Source organism: Drosophila novamexicana, unplaced genomic scaffold (assembly GCF_003285875.2).
Source record: "Drosophila novamexicana strain 15010-1031.04,08,12 unplaced genomic scaffold, DnovRS2.1 tig00000974-arrow-arrow-pilon, whole genome shotgun sequence".
In the NCBI taxonomy this organism is placed as follows: domain Eukaryota; kingdom Metazoa; phylum Arthropoda; class Insecta; order Diptera; family Drosophilidae; genus Drosophila; species Drosophila novamexicana.
Genome location: NW_020824834.1, coordinates 522,362 through 545,322, shown reverse-complemented (window position 1 = coordinate 545,322; position 22,961 = coordinate 522,362). Strand labels below are relative to the sequence as shown.

General features: G+C 43.3%; 4 protein-coding genes across 13 annotated transcripts in view; 2 read left to right on the top strand and 2 right to left on the bottom strand.

Annotated features, from left to right (window-relative positions):
• LOC115765462 (restin homolog) overlaps nucleotides 1-19,147 on the top strand; it is a 41,686-nt gene extending 22,539 nt beyond the window's left edge. For 2 of the 10 annotated variants that reach the window (XM_030709027.1, XM_030709032.1), the window contains 14 exons: nucleotides 6,250-6,375; nucleotides 6,492-6,533; nucleotides 8,384-8,539; nucleotides 8,603-8,815; nucleotides 8,878-9,043; nucleotides 9,130-9,307; nucleotides 9,516-9,578; nucleotides 10,903-11,013; nucleotides 13,347-13,457; nucleotides 14,782-14,848; nucleotides 14,907-18,352; nucleotides 18,410-18,540; nucleotides 18,793-19,004; nucleotides 19,065-19,147. In XM_030709027.1, coding sequence (XP_030564887.1) covers nucleotides 6,250-6,375; nucleotides 6,492-6,533; nucleotides 8,384-8,539; nucleotides 8,603-8,815; nucleotides 8,878-9,043; nucleotides 9,130-9,307; nucleotides 9,516-9,578; nucleotides 10,903-11,013; nucleotides 13,347-13,457; nucleotides 14,782-14,848; nucleotides 14,907-18,352; nucleotides 18,410-18,540; nucleotides 18,793-19,004; nucleotides 19,065-19,111 — 5,069 coding nt within the window. In that variant the 3' untranslated portion in view covers nucleotides 19,112-19,147. The other 8 variants (XM_030709030.1, XM_030709033.1, XM_030709028.1 and 5 more) reach the window with 7 other exon arrangements.
• A 164-nt stretch (nucleotides 19,148-19,311) lies between these two features.
• On the bottom strand, nucleotides 19,312-20,009 carry LOC115765466 (DNA-directed RNA polymerase II subunit RPB11). Its single transcript, XM_030709044.1, has 4 exons — nucleotides 19,871-20,009; nucleotides 19,717-19,806; nucleotides 19,486-19,660; nucleotides 19,312-19,424 (listed from the first exon to the last, which is right to left on the bottom strand). Exons 1-4 carry the CDS (start codon nucleotides 19,921-19,923, stop codon nucleotides 19,389-19,391), a joined length of 354 nt encoding a protein of 117 aa, XP_030564904.1. The 5' UTR covers nucleotides 19,924-20,009; the 3' UTR covers nucleotides 19,312-19,388.
• A 116-nt stretch (nucleotides 20,010-20,125) lies between these two features.
• Nucleotides 20,126-22,789, top strand: LOC115765464 (putative E3 ubiquitin-protein ligase UBR7). Its single transcript, XM_030709042.1, has 2 exons — nucleotides 20,126-21,279; nucleotides 22,398-22,789. The coding sequence occupies exons 1-2, from the start codon at nucleotides 20,469-20,471 to the stop codon at nucleotides 22,772-22,774; spliced, it is 1,188 nt and encodes a 395-aa protein (XP_030564902.1). The 5' UTR covers nucleotides 20,126-20,468; the 3' UTR covers nucleotides 22,775-22,789.
• On the bottom strand, nucleotides 21,329-22,360 carry LOC115765465 (radial spoke head protein 9 homolog). The gene is made up of 2 exons (XM_030709043.1): nucleotides 21,916-22,360; nucleotides 21,329-21,857 (listed from the first exon to the last, which is right to left on the bottom strand). The coding sequence occupies exons 1-2, from the start codon at nucleotides 22,261-22,263 to the stop codon at nucleotides 21,360-21,362; spliced, it is 846 nt and encodes a 281-aa protein (XP_030564903.1). The 5' UTR covers nucleotides 22,264-22,360; the 3' UTR covers nucleotides 21,329-21,359.
• Nucleotides 22,790-22,961: the final 172 nt, after the last annotated feature.

Sequence of the window (22,961 nt, the reverse complement as noted above, 5' to 3'; positions counted from 1 at the left end):
GGGTGAGATTTGGACATGAATTTCGACCAAAAAATGGGTGTTCAGGTTTTAATGCAAGATTAATCTAGAGGGAAAATCATGAATGAAAAGCCAAACCTCATGGAAATCGGATGAGTTTTGACCGAGTTATGGGGATGGGAAATTTTGACCCATGTCTATATACGAATGTTGGGGTAAGATTTGGACATGAATTTCGACCAAAAAATGGGTGTTCAGGTTTTAACGCCAGATTATTTTAGAGGGAAAACCATGAATAAAAAGCCAAACCTCGTGGAAATCGGATGAGTTTTGACCGAGTTATGGGGATGGGAAATTTTGACCCATGTCTATATACAAATGTTGGGGTGAGATTTGGACATGAATTTCGACCAAAAAATGGGTGTTCAGGTTTTAATGCAAGATTAATCTAGAGGGAAAATCATGAATGAAAAGCCAAACCTCATGGAAATCGGATGAGTTTTGACCGAGTTATGGGGATGGGAAATTTTGACCCATGCCCATATACGAATGTTGGGGTGAGATTTGGACATGAATTTCGACCAAAAAATGGGTGTTCAGGTTTTAATGCAAGATTAATCTAGAGGGAAAACCATGAATAAAAAGCCAAACCTCGTGGAAATCGGATGAGTTTTGACCGAGTTATGGGGATGGGAAATTTTGACCCATGCCCATATACGAATGTTGGGGTGAGATTTGGACATGAATTTCGACCAAAAAATGGGTGTTCAGGTTTTAATGCAAGATTAATCTAGAGGGAAAACCATGAATAAAAAGCCAAACCTCGTGGAAATCGGATGAGTTTTGACCGAGTTATGGGGATGGGAAATTTTGACCCATGTCTATGTACGAATGTTGGGGTAAGATTTGAACATGAATTTCAACCAAAAAATGGGTGTTCAGGTTTTAATGCCAGATTGTTTTAGAGGGAAAACCATGAATAAAAAGCCAAACCTCGTGAATATCGGATGAGTTTTGACCGAGTTATGGGGATGGGAAATTTTGACCCATGCCCATATACGAATGTTGGGGTGAGATTTGGACATGAATTTCGACCAAAAAATGGGTGTTCAGGTTTTAATGCAAGATTAATCTAGAGGGAAAACCATGAATAAAAAGCCAAACCTCGTGGAAATCGGATGAGTTTTGACCGAGTTATGGGGATGGGAAATTTTGACCCATGTCTATGTACGAATGTTGGGGTAAGATTTGAACATGAATTTCAACCAAAAAATGGGTGTTCAGGTTTTAATGCCAGATTGTTTTAGAGGGAAAACCATGAATAAAAAGCCAAACCTCGTGAATATCGGATGAGTTTTGGCCGAGTTATGGGGATGGGAAATTTTGACCCATGCCCATATACCAATGTTGGGGTGAGATTTGGACATGAATTTCGACCAAAAAATGGGTGTTCAGGTTTTAATGCAAGATTAATCTAGAGGGAAAACCATTAATGAAAAGCCAAACCTCATGGAAATCGGATGAGTTTTGACCGAGTTATGGGGATGGGAAATTTTGACCCATGTCTATATACGAATGTTGGGGTAAGATTTGGACATGAATTTCGACCAAAAAATGGGTGTTCAGGTTTTAATGCCAGATTATTTTAGAGGGAAAACCATGAATAAAAAGCCAAACCTCGTGGAAATCGGATGAGTTTTGACCGAGTTATGGGGATGGGAAATTTTGACCCATGTCTATGTACGAATGTTAGGGTAAGATTTGAACATGAATTTCGACCAAAAAATGGGTGTTCAGGTTTTAATGCCAGATTGTTTTAGAGGGAAAACCATGAATAAAAAGCCAAACCTCGTGGAAATCGGATGAGTTTTGGCCGAGTTATGGGGATGGGAAATTTTGACCCATGTCTATATACGAATGTTGGGGTAAGATTTGGACACGAATTTCGACCAAAAAATGGGTGTTCAGGTTTTAATGCCAGATTATTTTAGAGGGAAAACCATGAATAAAAAGCCAAACCTCGTGGAAATCGGATGAGTTTTGACCGAGTTATAGGGATGGGAAATTTTGACCCATGTCTATGTACGAATGTTGGGGTAAGATTTGAGCATGAATTTCGACCAAAAAATGGGTGTTCAGGTTTTAATGCCAGATTGTTTTAGAGGGAAAACCATGAATAAAAAGCCAAACCTCGTGGAAATCGGATGAGTTTTGGCCGAGTTATGGTGATGGGAAATTTTGACCCATGCCCATATACCAATGTTGGGGTGAGATTTGGACATGAATTTCGACCAAAAAATGGGTGTTCAGGTTTTAATGCTAGATTATTTTAGATGGAAAACCATGAATAAAAAGCCAAGCCTCTTGGAAATCGGATGAGTTTTGACCGAGTTATGGGGATGGGAAATTTTGACCCATGTCTATATACGAATGTTGGGGTAAGATTTGGACACGAATTTCGACCAAAAAATGGGTGTTCAGGTTTTAATGCCAGATTATTTTAGAGGGAAAACCATGAATAAAAAGCCAAACCTCGTGGAAATCGGATGAGTTTTGACCGAGTTATAGGGATGGGAAATTTTGACCCATGTCTATGTACGAATGTTGGGGTAAGATTTGAACATGAATTTCGACCAAAAAATGGGTGTTCAGCTTCCTTCTGCCTATTACATACATTTGGATTTTGCACAAATACAATATACCCTTATACCCATTTTTAATGGGTTCACGGTATACAAAGCGTTGCAAATATGTGGGTAAGGGGATTGTTGGGGGTTTCTATAGATTGTTGCCGGTATATCAATAAATTTTGGAGTCACATGTTTTTTGTTGTTGAATTCTTGGCTGTTGGCTACAGTCAAAAATAATATTTATATTATTGACATTTTACGAATACGCCTTCGAAAAGGCGGGTTTGTGAAAACCTGAAAGCCAACAACTACGCAGCACCCGCGTCACGTAAGCATCTAAATACGAAAATCAAGCCCGACATCAAACCAGTTTTCCATTTGGTGAAATTCTCAGTACAAGCGCCTGGGCGTTGTTCTAAGCGCAAAGCACAAAAGCTGGTGTTGAAAATATCAACGAATATTATCATAGAAAATTAAATGCAATTATTGTTGTGCACAGAAATTAAATTAATTGCGATAAAAATTCTGCATTTTAGATGAGCGCACAGTGAAGATTAACTAAGTGCGATGTACATTAAAAAAAAAAAACAAAAAGAAAATAGAGGACAGATCCAATAATCGAAATTGTTGCTCGGATACTCCGACTTTACACTTGAATCTAATATATTATAAAATATTATATTAAATGGTCTAGTCATAATCTGACTCCAACTTGTCCCTTACCAAGGCTTACTTATTATTACTTAGTTCTTTCTAAGGAAACATCACTGTAGCTGTTGCTCAAGCCATGCGGCGGCACTTGGCTGCCGTGTGGAATGTGTTGGTAGCAACTGTTGGCGGCAACTGTTGTCGGCATTTGCGGCAAAAAGAGATTTGCATCTAGTTACCTGCCGAAAAGTCATGTAAGTCGTGACCAGTGTGACCAGGCTATCGACTAGCTGCCCCATGTGGGACGAGCACAGCCCGAGCAACAGCACCCACTTGGACGTGTATCTGTATCTGTAACTGTAACTGTATCTGTATCTGTATCGGCGTCTAAAATCTGTAGCTGAGAGTTCGATTTGAGATAGCGGCAACCTACATGCCTCGGAGACATGCACTTGCACACAGTTTAGCTTAATTAAATGTTGTTTAATCATTTCAATAGATAATGAGCCCATGACATGTTCGCTGTGCGCGCTGTGATTTATCGGGCGAACATGCAAGGCGCACGCCCGATCCGATCCGAACCAAACCGATCAGATCCATTTATGGACGCGTCCATCCATTTGGCCAGAGTCGTGCGCAAAGTGGGTCGGCGTTTTGTTTTTATTTTGTTATTTTTTTTTTTTTTTTTTTTGGCCAAAACAACATTAGGCCGCATTACGTAGACGTCGTAGGCCATAGACTCGGGGCGCCACACTCATTGGACGCAGCGGCCGCTTTGATGATTCATTGCGTATCTGTCAGATACATGAGTTCATTAGTGTAGACACCGAATGTCAACTGCACGGAAATGTATTTTTAGCATGCATGCACAAAGACTCGCGCACACACGTTTAACAGTTAAACGCTAAAAATCAACAATGCAGATTTCCATCACTGGCCCAGCTGAGTTGAGCTGCACTTAATGAAGGTTCCAGCGAATGGCATATGACTGATCTATTAGCACGAAACGATAATCTGGCCTTGAATTCGATTGCTTCTGCCTGCATGCATATATTCTTGATCGGAGCAGCTTTAGCTTGATATCTTGTGAGTGTCCATATTGCTGTCAACACCCAGGTCAAATATTACTATAAAGTTCCCAACTCAAACATAAATTTAGCCAATTTTCAAGACCAATTATATTATTTTTATATTTTCTACAAAAATTTCCTTGCAGACGTAGAACTTTCAAGTGCTTGTCTTTCATTAAAAACTGTCTAAAAGCCAATTGAAAAGAGTTTCGCCCGCTTGGACACAGTGAAAGTCTTAGCTTTATAGTTGAATTGAAGGGCGTCCATATGTGTAGATACAGATACAGATACATTTGCCAGACACAATAGATTGTGGGCATAATTAAAAAATAGCAAGCGTCACGGAATATAATAGCAAATAATAACAAATTGTCTTGACTGACCAGACACATGTATATAGACAAATAGGGCGCGGAGGTGGATAGGGGATGGGAGGGGGAGGGGCTTTTTTCAATGTATCTTTTGAGCAACAATTGAACCTTGAAGTTGTTGCTGCAGTGCGTTTTTGGCCACGTCATGCTTGGCTACCGTTCGGGCAGCTTGATTAGCTGGCAAAGACTGTTCGCGCATCTTCAAGATACATTTTTTTGTATTGCAGACAGGCAACAACACGGCAAGAAAAAGCCAATTTGAGCTGACAAAAACACAATTAACTACACGGCCGTAAATTAAGCGGAAACCAAAATCGTGCAATCGCACAAAATGATTATATTTGCTTTCTGTCTGCATCTTTTGCTCCGGCTCTGGCTCTGGCCGCTGCAATTTGTTACAAAAAAAAAAAAACGTTACCAAACTGTCGACAATTTAATTGATTTATGCTTTTTTATTTTGACGCTTGCAAATTTACGACAATTGATTTCGAAAGTCAGCAGCAACAGGCAGGAGAATGCCGCCTAACGGAGTTCACTTTATGATTAGCCATAAAACTCATTTCTCTAGCAGCTACTTTTTAAGGTTTCCTATTTTTTATCTAAGCAGTGAAAACAGAAAGCTTTATGAGAACAAGACAATATTTAGAAACCTTGGCAGATATAAATGAAATTTCGAGACACAAAACTTGACTCTTAGGTTTAATAATACCATAATTCTTACATTCCGGCTTTCGATTGAAGAGTCTAACCCTTCTGTTTCCTTTCCGACTTGTAACCTTCGAAAACCAGCTCGTTATACTTTTAAGATAAAGTTCAGCAGGTGCAACTGAAATCAGAAAGCTTTTTAGAAACTTTGGCAGATATAAATAAAATAGTAAATGTTCCTTTTCAAGACACAAAATGTGACTTTTAGGCTTAATCAAAACAAAAGTTCTTTCTGAAGACATTTTATTGGACTTTTAACACCCACCACAATAATTAGAAACGTTTTGAGACCTAAATAAATAGTAATTGTTTCCTTATAAGACATAAAATTTAATTTTATGCTTTATAACACCCTAATTCTTACACTCCGTCATGTCACCCATAGCAAAGTTCTTTCTAAAGATACGACTCTTAATACCCTGCATTTTACCTTCTTTTCCATTCTCTCTTAATTTCTTCAAGTAAAGTTCAGCAGATGCACCTTTCCAAATCGCAAATGCCTCACCCTTCGCACACCTATTTTTTTCTCACAGTTCAGAATTTGACTTTAAGCACCTGCGCTCACTCTGGAAAGTTCTTTCCGTTAACCTGCCAACTGCTTGCGGCTAATAACTGATTAAACAACAACAAAAGAACTGACAACTTTCACATAATAATAATTAACCGGCCCCGGCTACGAAACATGGCTCCGTTGTATGTGATTAACACAAATTCGCTAATTATTAACTAACCACGGGCGAAACGTAAACAGACCTCGAATGAACTCCGATCTGTGCGCAACCACAAACAGAAAGAGACGCCCAAAAGCTTAACATTTAACATTTATGTAAATCGCGTCTATATAGTACTTATATCCGATACTCGTAGATCTCTATCAAGAGACTGTCAAGCGCTTTACGCGCTCCTCGCTCTCGCCCTCGTCCGACTGGGAACGCTTCTCGCCCGGCCGCGGATCGGTCAAGTCTCGCTCCGACAATGGACGTCGCACATCTTGTAAGTCTGTCCAGCTGAGATCCCCCCATCCCAAGCACACCTGCATGCTGTAAATGTATCTGTAACTGTGCTTTGTTTACGTTTTCGTTTTTGTTTTCGTTTCGATTTAACCATAGACGATTATTATCTTGAGGCCACGGGTCGGCGTCGCAGCTCAGGTAAGCAAAAGAGCAGCTCACGAACTGTTCTATCTGTCTATATCTAAATAGATACATGCATAAATATATCTCTATCTTGCTCGAGACGTGCTAAAACACACACACACACATGCACAATATGTCAGTTAGATATTTGCGCAGGTGGTTTATTTAAGTTGAAGCCAGTTGCTCGCACCTTAAACGGACGCCACCACGATTTATGGCCCTCGCTGGCATCTACCTGATACCTGTTGATCTAACCCGCTTTATAAGATCCAAAAATTGTCAAATTAACAAAGCCTAATGAGCCGTCGTCATGTGGGTGTTCACTGTACAGCTAAGCCAGCTAATCTGTGGATATTACAACTAAAGCCCCATCAGCTTTAAAGCGTGACATGGGTCAGATAATAGCAGGGGGTATTATAATTGTGCCTCGAAATGTGAGACATCCACGAGTCCATAAAAGTATATATATTCTTGATCAGCATCAATAGCCGACTCGATATAGCCATGTCCGTCCTTCTCAGTTTTGAATCTATCGTCATGACACTGTGCAGTACATACATATGCCGGAACCAGGGGGAACGGATCACTATATCATATAGCTGCCATACACAAGAATTGGTCGAAAAGTTGGTTATATGGAACATATTTTTGTTTATCCAGATATCTTTAACATACTCGGGGCATTATATATTCTTCCTGTGCTCCTTAGATAAGAGCAAAATATTATGAGCAATATAAGAAGGTTGGGTCTGCAAGTGTATTATATCTTCGGCGTGCCGCAGATAGCTTTTCCTTTTCGTTAAAATTGTTAAAGACAGATACAAGTTGTAAAGTACGTTATTTGTGTGATGTACCGACCTTCAAGTTATTCCCCGTTAAACTTACATGCGAAGCTAGAAGCAAAAGCCTTGCTTAGATTTTGCTAAGCTATTAAGTTAGTCCAGAGTATGACACATATGTGACTCAGTCGAATAACATCAATGCAAACTAATAATTATTTAATTTAGTATATTTAACAAAGTAGCGCAACTAAAGTGCGATTAACCCGAACCCCGACAAAGTATATGCAGTTGTTTGGCTAATGCATATGCATAAGTTTATATTTATATAATTTTTTTTTTTTTTTTTTGCAAACTCAAACTTGACACCTTTATGCAGGCAAGCAAAGAGCATGTCTTGCGTATCGCAGCGGCAAAAATTTGAAAACCTAATGATGAAAAATTTAACCAAATTATCATATTAGATGTGGGCGAAGCGTTTGACGTTGCAGCTTTAAAATAAAAATAAAAAAAGAATGAGTGGAGGAGCCAAACAATAACAAATTATGACATAGGTTGCATGCAATATGGTTTTTTTTTCTTTGTTGCGTAATTTTCCACTTAATTATATTTTGATTTAAAAGCCATTTATCAAGTATCAACAAGTAATTTGTTAAATTAAAGCCAACTTTTTAAGGCGTTGTCTGTTTGGGTAAATGACGCCAAGTCAAGTCGGTTCTAGTCCAGAGAAGATCTATCAAGTGCATATGGATTAATGCTATATATATATATATAATAGCCAATATCCGTTCTACACACGCTCTGCGGGGGATCGTGTTGTAGTCATTTTTTATATGACAGCTTCAAATGGTTTTCATTGACTGCAAGCGACATATGCAAATTGCACTAGAACAATTTGCATATGACATCATATTCGACTATATTATACAATAAATGTCTACGTATATAGAAAAGTGACTTGAACAGAGTTTCGATCGTGTGTGTGAAACATTATGAAACGCAGCCAAAACATTGAGAGTTCTTTGCTGATTGATGATAATAATAAATGCTCATCTCCTCGATACCTCCCCTCCTCCCAATTGACAGATCACAACAGCACCGTGCTGACAGCCAACACGGAGCAGTTCATAATTGGCCAACGTGTGTGGGTGGGCGGACTGCGTTCCGGCCAGATAGCCTACATAGGCGAGACACACTTTGCGCCCGGCGACTGGGCAGGCATTGTGCTCGACGAACCAAATGGTAAGCGACAGACAGACAGGTGACACTCGCTATAAAGACAGCTAAAACCTTGATTTGTTGCAGGCAAAAATGATGGCTGCGTCTCGGGCAAGCGTTACTTCCAGTGCGAGCCAAAGCGCGGCATCTTCTCGCGCCTCACACGGCTCACAACATATCCGCTGTCGGGCGCAATGACGCCCACCTCGCCGCTGGCGAAGAACTCGCCGGAACGTTCGCGCACGGTCTCCCCAACGGCCAGCCTGCGCAGCTCCATGCTGCGCAGCCCGGGCACGGGCAGTAAGTGCAGCTGATCTGCTGAGATTTAACTGAGATTACATTTTGTCTATGGCTCTTTGCAGAGAATGGTCTGACGGTGGGTGATCGTGTGATTGTCTCCTCGGGCTTTGGCAGTCGGCCGGGCATTTTGCGCTATCTGGGCGAGACACAGTTCGCACCTGGCAACTGGTGCGGCGTTGAGCTGGACGAGGCCAGCGGCAAAAACGACGGCGCCGTCGACGGCATCAGGTAAAGCTGTAACACTGTAACTCTTTAATTGTCGTTTTTTTTTGGTCTACTTTAAATTCTGTCTAATTGATTTACTTTACTTTTAGATATTTTGAGTGCAAGCCGAAATTTGGGGTCTTTGTGCCGATTGCCAAGGTGTCGCTATCGCCGTCCACAAAGAAGACGCGTTTGTCGCGCGCCGGCTCGCGCGAATCTCTCACCTCGATCGGCACCATGAACAGCATAGCCACAACAAACACATCGCGTATACGCATGAATGCACAGGTATAAGCCGGGCCTGCAACATGCCATACACACACGTTATCAGTTATCAGTTATCAGTTATCAGTTAGCTGTTACTCTTTTACCAGTTACCTGCCACAGTTTTGCTGTTATCTATGCCTAATACTGTTAATATTAACCGTTAACTGTGCTCGAGTTTTTTTTTACTAACGCGTTTACAATTCTTTAATTTTAATCCCCACCCACGCAGCGCAAATCGAGCACGCCCATTCGGCCAATTGTAACGACGCCAAAAAGTCAATTTTCCATGCAGGTATGCAAAAACAACATCTGTTCGCCCACGCGCGCGCTGTTAGTTAACATGCACGCCTACTGTACCCGCTGTTAAAGTCGCTTGAGCGTCTCTTTGTCTGTCTTTTGACTAAACAATCAGCTAACCTAGCCTCTAAGCCTGCCACTAATCCACCCCAATTAACTTGCCACCTGACACATTGCCAAAATGAGCCCAACTAAACATGTACAAAAATATATTTATAAAATATACGACTTTACCTGCACCCTTTTTGGCTTATCTTATTATCCGTATCTTCGTGTATATATGTTTTTTTTTTGCTGTATTACCTATTTTATTTTATTTTCGTACACCTTCTGCATAATAAATAGCTACGATACAAATTTCTAGTTTAGTGCACGCTTTTGTGTGTTTCTTACCTTATATTTTTTGTCTATTTTTGTTACGCATGCGCACAGAATTTGTCTCCCGTTTTATATTTAACTTGTTTGTTGGGTTGTCAAAGGTTTGCTCTCAATACGTTTGCTTTGCTATACAGCTGCAAGACTATCGATAGTTGTAAATTTCTTTCCTATTACTTAAGATAAAGTACGTTAAAATGTGTCTTTTGTAATCAAAAGCCTGATTCCACTCTGCTCCAAAAATGTTACATTTAGAAACTGCACATTCTGCGATTCCGTTAATTTTATTTGATTTAACTAAGTTTTTCTTCAAAAAAAATATGGCCTCTTTGTAGGGTCACAATTTAATGGACTCTTTGCGTTCGGAAAATGTTAAAAACTTTTGTATTAGTATAATTCAAAATTAGAATTATAAGTTAACGATAACGTTCTTTGTTATATAAGCTGTTAATGGTAATGTTACATTCATATTTTCCATAACATCAATGCGACATTCGATAAATCATCATTCAAATGTGAAAACTGTGGTTTCTTATGGGCAAACGTACAGGCCAAAAATGTAACATTCGGAAAAAATGTAAGAAGTTATGGGCAACATACTTCACATTCACAAAAGTTAAACATTCGCCAAAAATGTAACATTCAGAAAAAATGTATAAATGTTGACAGTGGAATTAGGTTATAAGAATTTATTTTCAAATATTTAATCCGTATGCGTAAGTTAAAATATTTAAATATAGATTGGATTAGACATTTTCAATAGTCTTGCAACTATAAGCTGCACCCTGTATATACACACACATACACACACACACACACACACTTGAACACACTATTTGTTGTGCAACTCTTCCTCTTATTTTGGGCATTCAGTTGTAACTCATGCGCTTGTTGTGCGACACACAAACGAACACACACACACACACATTCTCTCTCCCACACAGGACCTGCTGCGCGAGAAGCAACAGCACGTGGAGCAGCTGATGGTGGAACGTGATCTGGACCGCGAGGATGCACAGAATCAGGCGCTGCAGCTACAGAAGAACATCAATGAGGTAATTATCTTCACCGATACTATGTACATGCCGCTGCCCTATGCGGATCGCAGTCGGCCCTTCCGCCTGCGGCCCACGAGCCACAGCAGCAGCCGCACAACAACAACGAGGCCAACAACAAGGCAGCCGCTGCAGCAGCAACAACAGCAACAACAACAGCTACAACAACTACAACTACAACAAGAACAACTACAACAACAGCTACAAAAATCGCGATCCGATAAACCAAAGAAAGTTTGGTTTTGCGATAAAAAGAAATTATTTCCAGTTGGCTAAAGTCCAGACAAAGAGAAACACTCGAATGTTTATTCAGCTCAGCTTTAAATTGGTTTTTTTTTTTGATAATTTTCAAAAGCTGTTGCAATTGCAAAAGAAAAGGAGTGTAACCCACACACATACACGCATGCACACACACACAGGCACTCACCTGTGCTGAATTGTTTAAAGTTTAAACAATTTGTTTATGCTCACTTGGTTGGTTTTCTTGTCTTGTGTTAACATTTTTGTGTGTTCTCTTCGTTTTCTTATTTTTTTATTTATTTTTTGCTCTCTCATTTTTCTGTTTTGTTTGTCAATTTTACACACTTAACTTGCGCACGTTACATTTGTATAATTTAATTGAATTTAAATGATTTTTGGGCCACGCATGAAATGCGCTAACTGCACGCACTGCAAAAAAAAGAGTACAAATTAGTCGGTTGGAAAACCTTTTAAAACTTCTCCATGCTCCAACTCGGCCAAGGTTCAGGCGGGTTCATCATCTTAACAAGTCGCTAACGAGCCTAACAAAAGAATTGGAATTCTGCTTAAAATTTGGTTAAATCATATCACGACACGGTGCTAATAAACTTGCACAACATGGGCTCCAGCTGAAGTACATTAGAGTCTATAGAATAAATATCTTAATTTCTGCATCAAATTTGTTGGAATGAAATCTTTTAGTTGAGATAACGTGTTCTGTTTAGCAACTAAAGGCTTAAACATGATCTTAATATTCAGTATTCCTGCAACTAGTTGAGAAATATTTTCAAGACAATTAATTTAGTATAACTCAAGTTAATCACTTTCATGGTGTTAGCATAATCGACTTTTCAAAAATTTGCTCCATTATCATACACGGTTCGGGGTCATATTTAATTTCTTTTTTGGAATTTTCACACCTGTTCCAAAAATATATATTTGCCGTACTTTAGCACAATTGCACAGCTTGACTGGAAATATATTTTCTTTTATATTGGATTCTTGTCTCTTTGAGTCGGAGGTTGCGTCTTGCTTTCACATTTGTTTATTTGTTTTTCTTTTTTTATTTTAAAAAGTTTTGCGGTTTGTTTTTGAATAAATTTGAGTTACGTTTTATGCGTGGTTATATATTTTTTATCTGCCCTCATCACATGCTCCATAAATGTCGTGCGCACTATGAGTTGTGTTTTTTTTTTTTTTTTTGTTAATTGGCAACATTTCACAATCCACCAAAAAATCCAACCACAGTTCTAATACCCTGTCGCTCTTTTTAACGCAAAACCAAAAAACCGAAATTCTCAAAATGTACAACGACTTTTACGCACCACTGTTTGTACCTGTTCATTTGTTATAGCAACTGCTGATCGAGGCCGATCGCTGGAGGCGCCTGATAGCCCGGCATAGCATTCGTCTGGCCGATCTGCGACGCGAGTTCCGCGGCTGGTCCGGCAAGCACGAGAGGCACTGCATCCTGCACAGTGTCCTGACACCGTTGCGCATCAAATAGAGGACCGTGCTTACCTGTGTGCCGGGGCTCAAATAATTGTTTACGAAATACCTTTGATGAATGCGTTTTGTGAAGAAACCTGAAATTGAAGTTCATTGCGGAAGTCTGGACAGCGTTTTATGCTGAAAACCAACCAAAAACTATTTACGATATCCTCTTATCACAAAGAAAAAAAAAAACAAACAAACATGAGCCACAAATTGAGCCCAATTGAATTGAATGTTCTGAATGTTTTTTTTTTTATATTTTGGAATACGAATGAAAAATATGCATATATTATACATATATATATATATATATAAAGATATATATACTTAAAAATGGAAATTGGAAAACCTGTATAAAATTGATTTTATGAAAGCGAATTTTCTTGCTGTTGGTCTAGTTGTACGATCTACGATATAAAAAAACCAACCTACTTACGATATAACAAAAATTCAAAATACTTTAACCGATATCAAATATACGATATACAAATATTATTGCCAGGCATTTTGCCAATTAGCGTTGTGTTTTATTTGCCTTTTACTTGGAATTTAATTTAATTTAATCTCTTCCTGCTCCACGCTCTCCTCTCCCCCCGCAGCTAAAGGCACGGATAATGCAATTGGAGTCGCAATTGGGCGACGAGCGCAAGAAATCGGAGGAGTTGCAATTTACCATAGATGAGGCACAATTCTGCGGCGATGAATTAAATGTAAGACAGAGAGAGAGACAGAGAGAGTGAGAGAGAGAGCTGTAAATAAAGATGTGCATTAACTGGGAGAGTGCAGCATATATTAGAGTTAGGCTTATGGTTTTTTTAATCAAAGCCTTTGTGATAATTCCACCTGTAGTGAAAAACTTTTAGCTAGCAATAGCTAATAGATCCTATCAAACAAGCTAGAAGCACAATTAAAACTACACGAACAATGTTTTTCATTTCTATATATATGATTATTCATATGATTATATATAAATTATATATTATAATTATATATAATATATTATTATATATATAATTGTATAATTTACATGTTACTCACTCTGTCTTAAGGCAATAGGTGAATATAGTTTACTTTAATTAAAATTACCAGCAATAGAAAGTTTCCAATGAAACCTAATATAGTTTGATTATTTTGTATGTTAGTTTGAAGTTGTGCTTATTTAATTTATCTATCAGCGAGATCTAGAATAATTTTTAAATTTTAAACTTATCTGATTTATAGCTAGGTTATTTTGGGGGTTGTGACGCCTATCAAAGTATTTTGTACTACTTTTATTTATTTATTCTTTTACAAGAGGCATTTTTAGATCTTTCTGTAGGCTTGCATTAGAGTTGTATAAAGGAGCATTTACCAGGGATCGCTATAGTTTTGATTGATATATATATATTTTTTTTATGAATTATTTGATTGAAACAAATATTTTAGTATCATAAACAATTCGATTATGATTCGAATTTCGCTAGGTAAACTTTTCCATTTTGGTTTTGAATTGTTTTTACTGAGATTTATTTAGCCCGAATATGAAAAACTTTTTCCAGGATAATTTTAATGAAATGATTAGTACATTTTTCAGCAGCTAAGGCTTTTTTTAACGTTTATTGTATTGGATCAAAAATAGCATACATTTTTATTACAAGGCAGTTGACTTGGGTTATGTTTCACCTGGTTTGGGGTCCTTATGCGTAATGTTAATTAATTTCTGTAGATTCCTCCACATCATCATGACTGAGAGCAAATGCTTAAAGGCCATCGAGCACTTTAGCTTGTGTAGTATATTAATTTGTAGAACTTATATCAAACTAGTTGAGAAAATCCTGTGCCATGGGCCTTTAAGGCGCTAGTATTAGAATAGATCGATTTAGTATAGATTTAAGTTTAAATGCAGTACAAGAAAGTTGACTTTTAATTTGCTTAAAATATTAGAAAAAAAAACCATACCAATCTCTGCACAAAACCAGTCATTGCACATCTTTTAAAATGCCCCCTCAATTGCTTTGATTAGCCACTAATTCACCCCTTTGTACCCCGACGCAGGCTCAGTCTCAGGTCTATAAGGAAAAGATTCATGATTTGGAAAAGAAAATTACGAACCTAGTCTCAGGTATAAAAGTTTCCCACAAATCTCTTGGGCATTGTTGCTATAAAGTCTTGTTCCGCAGCCACGCCCAGTTTACAGAGCGTGCCGCCTGTAGAGGAGAAAGGCGTCGATCAGTCGGAGATCGCCGCGTTGCAGGAGAAGCTTAGCGTGCAGGAGAAGCTGAGTGAGGCACGGCACACGGAGTCCCTGGAGGAGGAGCAGCGTTTGCGCGAGAACATAAACTACCTGCAGAATCAGATCACAACACTTCAAGCGGAGCTGGTGGCCAAGGATGAGAGCCTGGAGAAGTTCTCTCTGTCGCAGTGCGGCATCGAGAATCTGCGCCGCGAGCTGGCGCTGCTCAAGGAGGAGAACGAGAAACAGGCGCAGCAAGTCAAGGCCGACTTTGAGCGGCAGCTGGCGGAGAAGGCAGAGCAACTGCAGCAGGTCAGCGAAGAGCTACACAAACTGAAATCCAGCTCCGATACGCTGGAGAGCCAACGCTCGAGTGTCACAGACGAGTGCGAGATTCTGCAGACTGAGATTCGCTTGCGGGACGAGCAGATCCGAGAGCTAAGCCAACAGCTGGACGAGCTAACGACGCAGCTGAACGTACAACTGGCCGACAGCTCCGCACTGGACGAGATGCTCAACCGCAATAGCAGCGACAGCAAAGCGCAGCTGGACCAGCTCAGGGCGGAGCAGCAGCTGCTGAAGGAAGCGAACGAATCATTGGCCAAGGAGAAGCGAGAACTGGAACAGCAGTTGGACAGCTTCAAGGAACAGTTGCAGGCCAGCGGCGATAGTAAGACGCACCTGCAGCAGCAGCTGGCGGATAATGTGCAGCTGAAGGAGGCGAAGGAAGCGGCGGAGCAGAAGCTGCGCAGCGTGCAACAGGATATGGAGCTGCTGCAGCAATCGACCCAGTCGCAACTGGAGGCTAGCCAAGCAGCAACAGTCGACAAGGAACTGAAGCTGGAGCAGCTGCAGCAGCAGCTGGAGGCGAAAACAAAACTAGTAAGCAGCCAGGAGCAGCTGCAGCAGAACCAGGTCAAGGAACGCGCCGAACAAGCCGCACAGCTGAGCCAAGCGAATGCCCGGATAGCGGAATTGGAAGCCACGCTCACAGCGACGCAAACGCAGCTGGAACAACTGCAGCAACAGGCCACATCGAGCGACAAGGCGGGCGCCCAACAGCTGGCCACGCTGCAGGCGGAACTTAGTCAGCTGCAGATCAGGCAGAGCGCCGAGCTGCAGACGGCCAAGCTGCTGGAGCAGACGACGCGAGCCGCATACGACAAGCAGACGGAGGATCTGGAGGCGGCCAGGCTGCAACAGCAGCAAATGGAGACGCAGCTGAAGGCCAGCGCGGATGCCTGTGCCCAGCACGAGCTAGAACTGGGCGACGTGAGGCGCCAGCACGCGGCGCTGCTGGCCAAGTGCGAGACACAGCAGCAGCAGGCGCAGACGGTGCAGGCGGAGCTGCTGGCCGCACGCTCGGGCGCAGCACAGCTGCAGGAGACGCTGAAGCAGCTGAACGACGAGCTCCTGGTCAAGCAGCAAAGCTACGCCTCGCTGGAGAGCGCGAGCAGCGGCCAGCGCCTGGAGCTGGCCAGCGACAATGAGTTGCTGCGGCAGACGAACGTTCGGCTGGAGCGGGAGCTGAAGGAGCTGCAGCAGAGCCTGGACAAGCTGCGAGCCGAGGCGGAGCAGAAGCAGATGCAGCTCGGCGAACAGGAGCAGCTGGCCATAGAGCGCGACCTGGCGCTGGGCGATGCGGGCAGGCAGCACGAGCAGCTGGAGGCGCGCTGTCAGGCGCTGCTACAGCAGAACGAGACGCTGCAGCAACAGCTGTCGAATCTGCACAGCAGCTCCACCGACTCCAATGCCGAGCTACTGAAGCTGTCACAGCAGCTGCTGGAGCACCAGCAGGCCAACGAGCAACAGGCCACGAAGAGCAGCGAGGAGCGCGCCGGACTGGAGCGCCAATTGCAGGCGAGTCAGCAGCGTCTCGATGCGCTGTGTGGCCAGGTGGAGCTGCTGACGCAGGAGCTGGCCGGCAGCACGGAGCAGAGTGCGCAGCTCAGTGGCAAACTCAAGGCGGAGCAAGAGCTGGCCGCCAAGCAGGCGCTGGACCTAAGCGACGCCCAGCGCAAGCTGGAGGCGTCTACGGCCAAGTGCGTGCAGCTGGAACAGCAACAGGAGAAGCAGCAGCAGGAGCTGGCTAGCGTGAGAGCTGACAACGGCCAGCTGAACGCCAAGCTGAATCAGCTAAACGAGCAGCTGACCACGGCCCAAAAGGAGCTCAGCACGCAGCAGGATGCGAGCAGTGCGAAGGTCCTGAAGCTGGAACGAGAGCTGGAAGAGACGCGCCAGCAGCTGCAGGCCAGCCAAGCGAGCCAGGTCAGCGAGTCGGCTGCGCGGGAAAAACTCAAAGCGGAGGCAGGAGAAAGTGAGTCAAAATTGTTGGAGCAAGTAAAGCAGCTGCAGGAGCAGCTAGCCCGGGAGCAGGCCGAGCAGCAGCAGAAGAGCAGCGAGAACGAGCAGGCCATCAAGGAGCTGCTGGAGCGACTGGACATAACGAACGCTGAGCTGCAGCACAAGGAGCAGCTGGCGCGCGAGGATGCACAGAAGATAGCGGACCTCAAGACCCTCGTCGAGGCCATCCAGGTGGCCAATGCGAACATATCGGCGACCAATGCGGAGCTCTCGACGGTGCTGGAGGTGCTGCAGGCCGAGAAGAGCGAGACGGCGCACATCTTTGAGCTGTTCGAAATGGAGGCGGACATGAATGCGGAACGACTGATCGAGAAGTTGCAGGGCATGAAGCAGGAGCTCCAGGAGACCCACAGCCAACTCGACTCCCAGTTGAACAGCAACAAAGCGCTGGAGCAAAAGCTGCAGGAACTGCAGAAGAGCGAGGAGGTCTTGCAGGGCACAGCAGTTGAGGCGGCCGAGCAGCTGCGCCAGCTGCAGCAGTCCAAGGCAGAGCTGCAGGATGCACTGCAGCAAAGCCAGGCAAAGCTGGCCGAGACGCAACAGCAGCTGCAAGCCCATCAAAGCCAATTTGAGCTGCAGCAGAGCAGCATCCAGGAGCTGCAACAACAACTGCAGCGCGTGCAGCAAAGTGAGAAGGATTTACAGGCAGCTGCCGCCAAAGCCGACGAGCAGCTGCGTCAACTGCAAGCCATCTCGGCGGAGCAACGGCAGGCGCTGCAGCAAAAGCAGCAGCTGCTGGACAAAGGCAACGAATTTGATGCCCAGCTGGTGGAGTACCAAAAGGTCATCGACGAAATGGACGAGGCTTCCAGTGACAAGTCTGCGCGGCTAGAACAGCTGCAGAGTCGCGTTCACGAACTGGAGATGGCACTGCACGAGGCCAAGGAATCGGAGCAGCTGGCACACATGGAATGCCAGCAGATGGCACGCAAACTGCAGTCCCTGGAGCTGGACGAGGCACGCGAGATTATGGCGATGCGTGCCCAGGCCAATGGCGCCTCCGCCAGCAGCCCCATAGCCGGCGCGGAGGTGAGTCCTGATTGGAAAGACAAGGAGCGAGTTGTAATTATTAATTTTCTATTTCAGCAGCTGGATACGGAGACCAGCCTGGCAAAGATTAACTTTCTCAACTCGATCATTGCGGATATGCAGCAGAAAAACGATGCTCTCAAGGCCAAGGTGCAGACGCTGGAAACGCTGCCCATGGATTTCACCAAGTAACCTACTTGAAAGCTATATAACTTAGCTATATACTAGACTGATCACCTGAATGTTTCCTAATCTTGGCCCTCAATGTGGCTACACATTGTCTTCCGCGCTTCACGCTTTTCAATGCCTCGCCCTTTTACTCAAAAGACAACTCCTGTCAAAATATCTGCTACCTATTCCTTATCCTTTAACATTCAGTCAGTCAGTCTAGGACTCGCTCTCTTATGTACACATCTTAATTTGTAATCCTTTGCTTGCAGGCCGCATGCTTTTGATATGCTGAGCAAGCGCAAGCCGGCACCGCGTCTCTTCTGCGATATCTGTGATGAGTTCGACAAGCACGAGACGGAGGATTGTCCTTTGCAGGCGGGAGATGAGCGCGACTATTCGCCGCCGCCGCCCGCCGAGGCCAACAACAACGAGAAGCAGCGCAAGTTGCCCACCCCGCGCAAATACTGCGATTCCTGTGAAGGTAAGTAGTTCGATCCTTTGATTAGAATATGTCAAGATTCCATTCTCCATTCGATTTCAGTTTTTGGACACGATACGAGCGAGTGCGCCGACGATGAGACCTATTAGAGCTAAGATATTTTTGTTGGTTGTTTATACACAGATATTTTGTACGACAGTTGTTCTTGTAATCGTAAAGCAAATCAATTGTTTGGGAACATACTTTACCTCTTCCACCGGTTTTTCGAGTGGGATTATGTTTCGCACTAACATTCTCCGTTTAAATTTTGTGTTAACGCGCGATTGGATATTTTAAAGTGTTTTATTTTTAAAGTAATTTATTAACACAAATAGTGAAAATTTTTCCGTTTCGTAAATTTTTTGTATAAATAAAGTGTAATTACAATTAGTCGCCGCCCTCCTTCTTCTCCTTGATGGCATCCTGCAAAGAAATAGGACTTTATCTGGTGACTACTCAAAAATGAAACAAAAAACCTGCTTACTTTAAAGCGCTCCTCGAAGAGCGACAATTCAGCGAGCAGATCTGTGATGGCATTCATGAACGCTTCCTGCGGCGAGTAATCCGCCGTGGTCTGTATCCGGATGACGAACTTGTGCTCCAGCGGATGCGGTACTTTGTAGCCGGCGAACAGTACATTGGGATCCTTCAGCAGCTGACTGTGACAAAATAAGTAAATAATACTACTAAATTTCTTGGTAACTGGCTAACTTACTTGCGGATCATGTTGCCCAGCGTGTGATCTTCCTTGTTTATGGTAAATATTGCTGCATTTGTTACCTTCGTGTCCAATTCCTTGATGATTCTGTACAGAGAGGCAAGACAAAGTCGAATGTGGTCTGCAAATGTTTCTAACAGGGGTTACTCACTTTTTTTCGCCTTCGTAGAGCAAAAACGACTCAAAAGTGGGTGGTGCATTCATTTTGACGTTTTAATTATGAACAACAGAAGGAACAAACACAATTGTTTATAAAAATGAGCCGCAAACGAGAAAATGGAAATCGCGTGTGTTGGAAAATATATGAAACACATTTACCAGCACTACAACTATCGATAATTCATCGCATTGCTTGCGCATTTATTTTGCCCATCTCTGTTGGTGTTGGAAAACTTCATTTCATCGTCAAGAACCATTAGTTCATGCAAAACAAAAATCTAATTTTGTGTTTATTTTGTTAAATGAAATGTGAAATACTCAGCAACAAACGATAGCCAAATTTTTTACCAAAGTTTTAATTATCCATATATAGTGTAGACTTTAGTGCATTTTGTGCGTCGACAAAATCCGAGAGAACCGCTCAAATGAACCTCAGCTGATGCACTCTCAGCTTCGGTTTTACGAACACCGCAAAACTAGTTCGCAGTTTTTCTTTTTTGTGCGCCTAACAAGAGCGTTCTCGTATATTGTCCGTGGAAAAGAAGTTTTACAAAATAAATTTCATTGAATAAACTAAGATTTCAATCAAGATGAGCGACGCAAACAGCACGGCGCACGCTGCAGACGTGGATGAGGCGAATCTATTGGAGCAATCGACCATTACAATGCTCGATGTACTCGAAGAGGAGAAGGAAATGGAGGAGGAATACGCCGCAGTGCTCGGGGGCTCCGATGAAAAGGCCTGCACATATGCCAAGGGCGCCATACAACGCCAGGCGCTCTATTCTTGCCTCACCTGCTGCCCGGAGGCGCGCGAAGATCTGACAAAGAGCGCCGGCGTCTGCCTTGCCTGTTCCTACCGCTGTCACGAGAATCACGAGCTCATCGAGCTGTACACGAAACGCAATTTTCGTTGCGATTGCCCCACTCTGCGTCTGGGCAGCGAGAAGCATTGCGCTCTGAATCCACAGCTGGAGGGAGTTCAGCCGCCAAATGCCGGCAATCTTTACAATCAGAATTTCCAGGGCTTGTACTGCAAATGCAAGCGGCCCTATCCCGATCCCGAACGCACCACGGATGAGGTAATGCTGCAGTGCGCCATCTGCGAGGACTGGTTCCATCTGCAGCACATGCAGGCGCCGACCGTCTCCGAGAAATGGCTAGATGCGTGCAGCGAAATGATCTGCGACGCCTGCATGGAACGTCACGAGTTCCTGCGCGACTACACGGGCCTGGCACTGCAGCCACACAGCGATAAGAAGGAGTCCACAGCCGAGGTCAATGTAGCTGACAGCCAGCCGGCTGCGAGCGAGCAGCAGTCCGAGGAGCCGGCTGAGAAACGCATCAAATTGTCAGCCGACGAGAATTGTCGTCGACCCAAAACCCCAACGGGACATACAGGTGAGTGCATGCTAGACTAAAAGCTAGTCCCTACTCAATAGTTGGTTTATGCCAGCAACTGAAAAATATATATTGGTATTTCAATACATAAAGAGCAAATCAAAGTTCTTGCGCCCGTCGCCCAGATAGAGGAAGCCATGCTTGCGTGAGTTGAGCTTGTGGAAGAAGGTCATGCCCAGCCAGACGCAGGACTTGATAATTGCGATGCGCTCGTTGCGCTGCATGTTCAGCGAAAAGGCCTGGCTGAGCGGTATAACGCCATCGATGGTATCCAGAAAATCAATGGCATAGTTGTAATCGCTGCGCTTTGACAGATTTGTCTTTAGATCGTTGCGCGGCAGTCGATACAGCTGGTAGTAGGATAGATTGTCGATTTGCAAATCGTTTAGGCCGCGGAACATTTGATTTGGTATGACACGACCATCGACCATCTTGTAGAGTGCACCGCGTGGACAAATTGCGCTCTCCTCGCTTATGATAAACACTATGGCAGCCAGGCGTTCCTCTTCCTTGAGCTTGATCACCTCCGGGCGACTGATGCTGACCACCTGATTGTCCACAATATTAAATGTCGGATCCTGAAACAGTCGATATTAGTACTCAAGGCAGAAATGTTATCTTCGGTTGAATACTCACCAGCTTGACATAGGTCTGCAGACTGGGATCCCCGACAAATGGATCGGGCGCTAGGATCGTGGCCTGAAAGATTTTCGGGCTCTGCACAAAGGGCAATAGCTGCCATTGATACTGATCCAAACTGTAGAAGTACTTGCGATCCTTTAAGCAATCGTTTGTATAACCAAAGGCAATATAGTAATCGTTCTTGGTGGCCGTAATGCGTCCCCAGAAATACATGCCCGAGAAACGATTCTCCTGCAACAGCACAATCAGCGAATTCTCAATGAGTATACGCTGCTCCGGCGACAACTTGCGGCCGCAATACATTAGGCATTCCAGCCCTTCCGAAAAGTACTCAACGTTCATGTTAGCTGCTCAATTTAAACCGTACTCAAAATATTCTAGTTTTATGGATTTGTGTGGCCCCGTCGACTAGGCTAGGACTTTATCAGGAATCCAACACGTATATAAACCTGAACTAAAGTGATTTCTCTAAACAGGCACCGCCTTCTGGGCCAATGACTGGCGCAAATCTCTGTGCAAGTGCGACAAGTGCTTGGAGATGTACAAACGGCAGTCTGTGGAGTTTCTGCTGGATGCCGAGGACTCAGTCAAGGATTACGAGGAGCGCGGCATGAAGCGCGTCCAGGAGAACTCCAGCTATGAGCAGGGCATACGCGCCCTTGCCTCCATTGATCGCACTAAGCAAATTGACGTGATCACCGAATACAATCGCATGGGAGACAAGCTAAAGGAGTTCCTGCAATCGTTTGCCGCCAACAAAACAGTTGTCACCGAGGAGGACATCAAACGTTTCTTTGCCGGCATGCGCAACGAGAACCATACGAATCTCGGCCAGCCCTATTTCTGTCGTTAAACGTACACATATTTACCTATTGAGTATTCCTGGTAGTTATATATACGTATAAACATTCCCCAAATAATGGAATTTATTTTATTGTACAATCTTAAAATTTATGGTCTTCATATATTTAACAACAACAATTCGCAACATTTTCGGAGCATACGAAATGAGATTCAAGCATGTGGCAACTATATCTAAA